This window comes from Gymnoscopelus braueri (assembly GCF_963280865.1).
Source record: "Gymnoscopelus braueri genome assembly, chromosome: 11".
Taxonomy (NCBI): Eukaryota; Metazoa; Chordata; class Actinopteri; order Myctophiformes; family Myctophidae; genus Gymnoscopelus; species Gymnoscopelus braueri.
The window spans coordinates 25,169,232-25,179,231 of record NC_137613.1 but is presented as its reverse complement, the minus strand read 5'-3'; the positions used below and the strand labels follow the sequence as shown (position 1 = coordinate 25,179,231).

The 10,000-nt window shown below is 42.1% G+C and overlaps 2 protein-coding genes across 3 annotated transcripts in view; one reads left to right on the top strand and one right to left on the bottom strand.

Moving 5' to 3' along the window:
• The window catches only part of LOC308096008 (protein prune homolog 2-like), a 12,153-nt gene extending 2,273 nt beyond the window's left edge, over positions 1-9,880 (top strand). For both annotated transcript variants that reach the window (XM_080443252.1, XM_080443251.1), the window contains exons 3-13: positions 1-16; positions 106-171; positions 4,240-4,284; positions 4,734-4,817; positions 5,436-5,624; positions 6,203-6,442; positions 7,010-7,112; positions 7,841-7,972; positions 8,641-8,727; positions 8,926-9,024; positions 9,346-9,880. The exon at positions 1-16 is cut by the window's left edge and continues 451 nt beyond it. In XM_080443252.1, the coding sequence (XP_080299378.1) occupies positions 1-16; positions 106-171; positions 4,240-4,284; positions 4,734-4,817; positions 5,436-5,624; positions 6,203-6,442; positions 7,010-7,112; positions 7,841-7,972; positions 8,641-8,727; positions 8,926-9,024; positions 9,346-9,370 (1,086 nt within the window). In that variant the 3' untranslated portion in view covers positions 9,371-9,880. The remainder of the gene's footprint in view (positions 17-105; positions 172-4,239; positions 4,285-4,733; positions 4,818-5,435; positions 5,625-6,202; positions 6,443-7,009; positions 7,113-7,840; positions 7,973-8,640; positions 8,728-8,925; positions 9,025-9,345) is intronic.
• LOC308096005 (E3 ubiquitin/ISG15 ligase TRIM25-like) lies at positions 393-3,524 on the bottom strand. Its single transcript, XM_080443247.1, has one exon. It carries the CDS (start codon positions 3,471-3,473, stop codon positions 1,569-1,571), a length of 1,905 nt encoding a protein of 634 aa, XP_080299373.1. The 5' UTR covers positions 3,474-3,524; the 3' UTR covers positions 393-1,568.
• Positions 9,881-10,000: the final 120 nt, after the last annotated feature.

Sequence of the window (10,000 nt, the reverse complement as noted above, 5' to 3'; positions counted from 1 at the left end):
GATGATGATCAAACAGGTATGGAGAGTTCCTCTGTGTTCTTACAGCGATAAAAGATCCAGTCTCTGTCAAGAGGTGTTCTAATCCTGTATTCTTCACATCTGTAGACGAGGAACAGTCAGATGATCTCTACATAGAGAACGCTACTTCTACTGAGTCTGACCTCACTGCTGGTATGAGTTCTGATTTCCACATTGGGTTATATGCTCTCTGTTCATCTACTGTGGGTTTTAAAGGGATGGTTCACCCCAGAAATTACCTTTTTTCCGATCGATTAGTCACCCCATGGAGACTTGAATTCATGGATATTTTGGGTGAACTATCCCTTTAATAGCTGTCCATGTAATTCTCTCTTGCTTACACACACACACGCCTTAGCACGCACATGCAAGCTGGTTTATCCCTCTTTTGGAATGATATCTCTCTCTCTTCACCCCCTCTCTTTGTGTCTGTCTGTCTTTGTGTCTGTCTGTCTGTCTGTCTGTCTGTCTGTCTGTCTGTCTGTCTGTCTGTCTGTCTGTCTGTCTGTCTGTCTGTCTGTCTGTCTGTCTGTCTGTCTGTCTGTCTGTCTGTCTGTCTGTCTGTCTGTCTGTCTGTCTGTCTGTCTGTCTGTCTGTCTCTCTCTCTCTCACTCACCCATATAGTGTTAACGTTACTCTCAGAGTGTACAAATTTAACCAAATGGAGCCGTAGTGTTAATTTAACTCTCTGAGAATGTACAATAGGGGGCAAACAGGACAGGACAACTGGCTACATATTAAGTGAACCAGGCATAATTTTTTTGTTTAGTTCATCTTAAATTGCAGTTTATTCAGAAGTCTATACTCTTAGATCTTTACCAACCGTCCACCACAAATCACATCAAATTCACTTACAGTATTTTACACTAGTGTCCCAGTCCACTTTACAGTGACAGCAATAAAGAATGTGAAGCACAGTCATAAAAGAATAATACAAACACAGTACACATACAGTCATACACAGACATTTATTCAACTTAGTATTTAGCATGTTGGTTACTATTTATTACATTAAATTGAATAGAGTCATTTAATTTAAACAGGTCTGTGAATTAGCATTTTGCAATTTGAATAATTTGTAATATTTATTTAGATACTTTTTAAACATGAAGTTTCAATATCATTGATTTTTGGATATCAAACTTACAAAATAATGATTACTTCATTAGTTCTTTTGTTGGTTACTTTTAATTACATGAAATTGAATAGAATCGTCTCTTAATTCCAACAGGTGAGTGAATTCATGCCATGTCATCAAAAGAAAACAATATTATTGAATGTGATTTCTCATGGAATATGAAACCCACAAAATAATGATTACTTCATAATAGAAGACACACAATTGCACAAAAAAAACCCTGAAAGCCCTAATTCCTCCATAACATAAATTGTATGAATAAAAAAGAAGAAGAAAAAGTAATAAAACAAAAATGTACAAAAATTATCTGAACATAAGACAGCAGGTCAAATTGACAAAGCTTAGGAAGAACACTACTGGTTTCTTAGGTCAAATTCATTTCTATAGTCATGAGAGACAAACAAAGTGTGATCTACTTCATGTCACACAACTCAGCAGTGCCATCACGAGCTACCCCAAATCCAGCATAGAGGGCTTGGGTGAATGTGGTCTGGACTCTGTGCAAGAGAGTCATGGTGTCAGAGATGCTGTAGAAGGACAGAGTACCTGCACTGTGATCCAGGTACACTCCTACTCTGGATGACCCAGGACCTGGGATTTTAGTTTCAATGTCTCTGTGACTGAAAACATAACCTCTATTCCGACACAGTAAAGCCCAAGATTTATCATTAATTCCAAAGTTAATTGAAAGTTCATTATAATGTGCTGTCCTGCTGATATCTTTATATGAGACAGCTATATAAACAGTATGTCCACTCCACTCTACCTCCCAATAACAGCGTCCAGTCAGCCCCTCTCTACTCAGAACCTGTCTTAAGAAAGAGAATCTCTCTGGGTGATGAGGATATGATTGTTCTCTTGTCATCCTTGTTGCTTTTCTGTTCCCTTTAGACAGAGACAGGTGTGTGTTTACTGTGTTTGGATCCAGTGTGATTGGACATGAATATTGTAAGAACTCAGCTCTGGTCTTGGGTTCTGGTGGTGTTGGCAACATGACCTTCCTGTTGAGGTGTCCATGAGCAAGACACTGATCCCTTAACTGATCGCTGTGGATTCCCTGGGGCGGCACACTGCTCATAAAAGGATGTGTCAAAGTAATAAAAAAGAAAAGGATCACTACAAATACCCTCTTCATTTTTTTAATTTTAAGAATGTCCTCTAGTTTGATTGTTTGTAAGAACTCAGCTCTGCTCTTGGGTTCTGGTGGTGTTGACCGTAAAACATCCACTCTATTCACTGTCTCTGAGACATTTGTCCCTTCCTCTTTAAGAATGTCCTCTAGTTTGTGCCCCATCTTTGACACAGCCACAATCACATCTTCAAAGTAGCTCAGAGGACGGACGTTGCTGCTGACTGGGTGCGTAGATTCACTGATCCTTGAGAGGGAGGTGGAACTGTCTAGAAAATGGATGTGATCCTCTGTGTGTGAGAGCTGCTCCACCTCAGCATGTCTCCCTCTCAGTTCAGTAACCTCCTGCTCCACACACTTCCTCAGATCTTCAGAACGACTTACTTCGCGTTTCTGCTGTTCTCTGATCAGCTCCCTCACCTCAGATCGTCTTCTCTCAGCGGAAGTGATGATCTCAGTAAAGATGGTGTCACTGTCCTCCACTGCTCTATCAGCACAGTGATTGATGGACTCCACCTCCTGGTGAAGCACCTTCACGTCTTTCTCTCTCTCCTGGATTCTCTGCTGGACGTTCTGCTGACTTGTATCAAGTTCTCTCTGTCTCTCAGTCCTTTCTGCTGCAGCTGAGATCACATCGTGACCTTTGTGTTCTTCCACAGAGCACAGAGAACAGATACACAGCTGATCTGTACGGCAGAAAAGCTTCCTCACCTCGTTATGACGAGAGCAGATGATATCCTGAAGCTTGGCGGAGGCTTTGACCAGCTTGTGTTTCTTAAAGGCAGGCGACTGATAGTGAGGCTGGAGGTGAGTGTCACAGTAAGAGACCAGACACTGAAGACAAGTCTTCACAGCTTTCCGTTTTCTCACAGTGCAGACGTCACAGACCACATCTCCAGGTCCAGCATAGCACTGATCAGGAGGAACAGCTTGGAGTCCTGTTTTCTTTAGGCTATCCACCACCTCAGCCAACATGTTGTTTTTCTTCAGAACGGGTCTTGGGATGAACATCTGGCTGCACTGTGGGCAGCTGAATCTCCCTCTTTGATCATCCCGATTCCAGTATCCCTCGATACATCTACTGCAGTAGTTGTGTCCACAGGGAACAGTCACTGGATCGTTTAGTAGATCCAGACAGATAGAACAGCAGAACTGTTCCTCGTCCAGTTGAACTGCTTGTTGTGCCATTTTACAGCTGCCTGAAAAATAGACGGGTGCAGTTTGGCTTCATTTCCTCAATCCTCATCCTGATCACATGACATGGGAGGTTCTTAGTTGTTGTGTGTGTGTGTGTGTGTGTGTGTGTGTGTGTGTGTGTGTGTGTGTGTGTGTGTGTGTGTGTGTGTGTGTGTGTGTGTGTGTGTGTGTGTGTGTGTGTGTGTGTGTGTGTGTGTGTGTGTGTGTGTGGAGTGTGTGTGTGGAGTGTGTTTAAAGAGGTAGTGTCTAGTTCACTTTGATTCATTGGTATAAATATTGACACTCTTGAAATATGATCAAGTAGTTTTCCTCTTATGTTGAACTACCCGTGATGAACATTTAAAGACAAGAGACAAAATGAAAAGCTCTACATTTCTCTAACTCACTCATTCTCTCTCTCTCTCTCTCTCTCTGTCGGTGTCTATCTCTCTGTCTTTGTGTGTGTGTGTGTGTGTGTGTGTGTGTGTGTGTGTGTGTGTGTGTGTGTGTGTGTGTGTGTGTGTGTGTGTGTGTGTGTGTGTGCGTGCGTGCGTGCGTGCGTGCGTGCGTGCGTGCGTGCGTGCGTGCGTGCGTGCGTGCGTGCGTGCGTGCGTGCGTGCGTGTGTGTGTGTTTCTCTCTCTCTCCCTCCCTCTCTCCCCCCCCCCCTCTCTCTCTCTCTCTCTCTCTCTATCTCTCTTTCTCTCTTCTAGTCTCTCTGATACCCCCCCCTCCCTCTGTGTTAAAGTACTTACCACTACCTATTCTCCTTTCCTGTAGGTTCAGAGGACCATGTTACTTCTACTCCGACTAATCTCAGACCAGGTCAGGTCAAATGCATTTATACAGTCAATCTAATATTGAGAATTCAACATCAGGATTTAGAATTCATGATCAGAAATGGCTGAAGATTAGAGTTTGGTATATAGAATATAGAGACCATTAGTCTTTCGGATATAGACTTACTTCAGTATCAGTGTCAGAACAGAGAATTGACAGACAGCATCCCCGACCAATCAAATGTTGTTTGGTGTGGTTTAAAGTCATACTGTGTCACTTTTTCAATTGAACAAAAGTTATTTTTGATATAATTGTTCACTGTTATGAAAAAAAACATTCACATATAAGTGTTTTTGACAATTCTAAATACTATTTTAGTCACAAGTGTCTGCCCCCAACCCAAAATGTATTCAAAAGTTAACACATACCTGCTAGTATATTTCAGTTAAGTCAATTAATGAATTAATGAAACTGCCACATGCTTATTCCTGTAGTCCCGCCCAGCAGTCTGGCCCTGTCGGGGTCACGACCCAGGAAGAGGAAGATTCTGGTGGCCCCAGCCCTCAGTCTGTCTCTAGGTAATATAATTTACTCTATAAGCCGTAAATGAATGATGATGAATGACCATAAAACATTTTGATTTGGGTAAAAAAAAGCTAATAGTTTAGCTTGCTTCTGCATAACCTTAACCTTTGACCTATAGTTTAAATTGTAAATACTGTTGTAACTGTTGTTCATACTGTTAATGAACAATGCATATCAATGTAATGTAAATACACCGGATTTAGCAACAATGCTAATTTACATCCGCAGTCCTCACATTCTTTTTTAAACAAGCAACTATAGAGTACATTACATTACATTACAAAGGGAAAACAAAGCATGAATATAAAAACAGAGATACGAAACAGGTACAAAAGGTACAGTACAAGATGTCATATGGACAATTAAGTGGCTTCTACAGTAACACATACAGTACTATTGTTTCACAAGAACCACATAGTCTACCTTGGATGGTTACATTATGACTAATATAACCTTACACATAAGACAAGATGCATGCATGTCTCATGTCTTACATAATAACATAATCCTGTTTACTATGCAGAATAGCAAACTCACTGTTTATGTTGTTTATGTGTAATTTACTTATTATTTCGGTTTGTAATTGAACGTTTTACTGGTTGCCACTGTAGGGCACAGTGACTCAGTGGTCTCTGAAGACTTCCCCCCCGCCTTCCTGTCCCCCTCCTCTAACCGGGAGGATGACACCACACTGGATGACCAGGAGGATGACCCCACGCTGGACATCGACCTGGACGCCATGGAAACCCCCTCGGACAGCGAGTCTCTCCACTTCCCGTCCTATGACCTCGACCTAGAGGGTGAGGGGTCGAAGTTCGGGATGGATGTTATACACCATGACTTCAAATCCCATGAAATGAGATAGATTTCTTAAGATGTGTGGCTTCTGTTGGAGGGAGCTGCATTATACCGTACCATCATTTCACAACCACATTGTCTACCTTTGATGGTTACAACTAAGGCCGCAACTCTCAATTACCTTCGATTACTTTTACGATTCATCGGGATGCGTGTTATTTTTTTTAAATAAATCAATGAATTGATTAACCACTTAAGTGTTATTTTAAACTTCAAAAATAATTAAAAAAAAAGCCAATATACTGTAAATAGCCAAGATAGGCTATTTTCTGTTAAAAATAAATACATTTTAATACATCTTTTGAAACGTTAGTCCAAAATCATCATATCATATATCATAATTCATAATTTATTCATAGATTATTTTATTAAATCATCGATTATTTGTTTTATAATCGATTACTTAGACTAATTGTTGCACCCCAGTTACAACCATCTCTCTCTCTCTCTCTCTCGCTCTCTCTCTCTCTCTCTCTCTTTCTATCTCTCTCTCTCTCTCTCTCTCTCCATCTCTCTCTAGAGGAGTTTCGCCGTCTTGGTGTATCTTCTCACCAGCAAAGAAGCGGTTCCAGTCCACGTCCCAGAAGGTCCAGAGGGTTTGGTTCGGAGTCAACGGCCGGCCTGGGCTGTCTGGACCGTGAGGACACAGTGGACAGTGAAGGCACCAGGTGGCGCAGTTTCTCTGTGGGAGAGCCTTCCCAAGAGGGCAAAGTCAACATGAGCGTGGTAGAACCCTACCTCAGGGTGCTGTCACATGGAGGTTACTATTACTATCATCGTTATTATTACTGTTAACATGTAGATTACTGTAGGGTTTCTTAGGATAGAACACTAGCAGTACTAGAGGTCCTGGTAGGATATAAAACCAGCAGCACTAGAGGTCCTGGTAGGATATAAAACCAGCAGTACTAGAGGTCCTGATAGGATATAAAACCAGCAGCACTAGAGGTCCTGGTAGGATATAAAACCAGCAGTACTAGGGGTCCCGGTAGGATAGAAAACTAGCAGTACTAGAGGTCCTGGTAGGATATAAAACCTGCAGTACTAGAGGTCCTGATAGGATATAAAACCTGCAGTACTAGAGGTCCTGATAGGATATAAAACCTGCAGTACTAGAGGTCCTGATAGGATATATGCAGTACTAGAGGTCCTGATAGGATATAAAACCAGCAGTACTAGGGGTCCTGGTAGGATAGAAAACCAGCAGTACTAGAGGTCCTGATAGGATATAAAACCTGCAGTAGGGATCCTTGTAGGATATAAACCCAGTAGTTCTAGAGGTCCTAAAGGTTTGTGTTAAGTGTATGTACCTCATTTTGTACCCCAGGTTACTATGGAGACGGTATGAATGACATCATTGTGTTCTCGTCCTGCTACCTGCCAGAGAACAGTCTGGATAATTATGATTATGTCATGGACAACCTGTTTAGGTACCACACACACATACACGCACGCACTCACGCACGCACACACACACACACACTTCTGCACATACACATGAACTTATGCACGCAAGCATGCACCGACACACGGACACATGGGCGTGTACTGGTGTATTGTGTTAACTTGTTTAGCTGTGTTGTGTGGGACTGTTTGTCTGTATGTTTTTATATTTTGTTTAGTTAAATTGTGTGTGTGTTGTGTTTAAATATGTGTGTGTGTGTGTGTGTGTGTGTGTGTGTGTGTGTGTGTGTGTGTGTGTGTGTGTGTGTGTGTGTGTGTGTGTGTGTGTGTGTGTGTGTGTGTGTGTGTGTGTGTGTGTGTGTGTGTGTGTCTGTGTTGTCTTTAGGTACTGTATGTTGTGTGGACATTGTGTGTGTCTGTGTGTGTTGTCTTAGGTATGTTCTGTTGTGTGACATGTGTTGTATTAGGTATAGTGTGTTGTGTGGACATTTTGCTTGTGTTTTGTCTTTAGGTATGTTGTGTGGACATTGTGTGTGTGTGTGTGTGTGTGTGTGTGTGTGTGTGTGTGTGTGTGTGTGTGTGTGTGTGTGTGTGTTAGTCATACAGTATGCTGTGTGTGTTGTCTTAGGTACAGTATGTTGTGTGGACATTTTCTGTGTGTGTGTGTGTGTGTGTGTGTGCTGTCTTTAGGTATGTTATGTGGACATTGTGTAGTATGTTGTGTGGACTTTGTTTGCGTGTGTGTTGTCTTCAGGTATGTCGTGGGGACATTGGACCTCATGGTAGCAGAGAGCTATGTGATTGTGTATCTTTGTGCCGGTGCTCAGAAGGAAAGACTGCCCGGAATCAGCTGGCTCAGAGAGTGTTACACAACCGTACACAGGAGGTACAATACAAAACACACACACACGCACGCACGCACGCACGCACGCACGCACGCACGCACGCACACACACACACACATACACACACACACACACACACACACACACACTTAAAGTTCACATAATTTACAAAACTGTCTTATTTTGTATCAGTCATGTTGTTATCATGACTGTCCAGAAGAGGGTGTTAGAACTCTTGAAAGTCACTGACGCTACCACAGAAAACTGCCATTCACATGAGACTCACACTTATGGGTCCATTTGGTTCCATTTGTACACTCTCAGAGTTACAAGGGGTCCATTTGTAAGGGATCCATTTGGACCCCCTGGTGGGCCCTGGACCAGACGTTAAGAAACAGTCTTTAGACCACATCTATTGTACTTCCTGTCATCTGACCACGTCTAGACTATTTCCTGTCACTTCCTGTTTTGGCCCCATGTGAGATGGAGTGGGTGAACCCTTACGCAGCACTTTAGTGTCTGACACCGAACTGACCTTACATATACAGAGGTCATTCTGTAGCGAGTGCCTGTGTGTACATGTGTGTGCGTGCGTGCGCGCGCGCGTGTATCCAATGACTCATAATTACCTCTCTCTCTCTTTCTTCTCTCTCTCTCTCTCTCTCTCTCTCTCTCTCTCTCTCTCTCTCTCTCTCTCTCTCTCTCTCAGGTTGAGGAAGAATCTTAAAGGTCTGTATGTCGTTCATCCAACCTGGTTCATCAAAGCCATGATTACCATCATCAAACCTTTTATCAGGTCTGCACTTCCTCCTCTCCTCTCCTCTCCTCTCATGTCTCCTCCCCTCAGATATTTTTGCTCAGATATTTTTGCTCAGGAAGATGGATCCTACATCATCATTTTCTTTCTTTCTTCCCCTTTTCCACCTCTCACTCCCTCTCTCTCTCTCTCTCTCTCTCTCTCTCTCTCTCTCTCTCTCTTCTACCTCTTCCTCAGTTCAAAGTTCAGCAGGAAGTTGCAGTTTGTCGACAGTCTCCAGGAACTCTCCCAGCTCATCCCTACTGAGCACGTGCAGATCCCTGACAGTGTCAGACAGTGAGTGACATCACAACTTAACTACTGTAGGGATTTGATGCCTATTAAACTAGAGGAACTCATTGGCATAGAGTTCAGTTACAAACCAACCAACTAACCAACCAACCACAACCAGTCATGATACCTAGCTGACAACAGAGAGGTCAACTGACATTGTCTTACAGTTACGCGTCGCAATAGCATATCGCTGATCTTTGATCTACTTTTCCACTCACTTGAGTGCCAGGCTGAATCCTATGCTGCTGATGTACCTGTGTTATTGCGTACGTGTCTGTCTGTCTGTCCCCTCTGATAGTCTGTCTGTCTGTCTGTTTCTTTCAGATTCGACGAGAACTTGAACAAGTGAAACGTCAACCCTCCACATTGTTGGACTTCAAGTTCATTCAGCCAAAAGACTCAAGACCCAAACCAGAGTTCATCAATATTTATTCGATGTGGCCTATGTGTTCCATGTTCATACAGTTTATGAAGTAGCTATATGTTGCTACAAAGTACTTCCACAAACTAAATATCCACAACTTTTATTTTTGCAGAATGTTCGCTCCCAGAATAGAGACTCAAGGGTTAATGTTTGAATAATATGATCTAATAATAAAACATGGTGTTAGATGGAAAACCTATCCAGTATTTATATTTCTTCATCTGGTACCTAACTATTATATCATAAACATTATTTCTTAAATTATTAGAGGATGAAAATAAAAACATAGGCTAATTATACATTTTCAATTATAATCTGTTTTAAGAAGCTGGTAAATTTTTCTTTATGGTTTCTCAGTAGAAGAACAATTCTCCTCTGACAAATGTATGCAATATTTGAGTGCAATATTTTGACAATAAATATGAAAGAGATCAACATGTCTGTGATTATCTGTCCTCCCCAAACCAGAACATATTAAACTAGAAAAGTAGAACGCAGATCTCCGCCAGGCCGGGTTGGCTCTGAATAGGAGAGAGAGAGAGAGAGAGAGAGAGA

Bases quoted from the DNA above. Each gene is read 5' to 3' on its own strand.
- LOC308096005 (XM_080443247.1), bottom strand. From the start codon at position 3,473: ATGGCACAACAAGCAGTTCAACTGGACGAGGAACAGTTCTGCTGTTCT.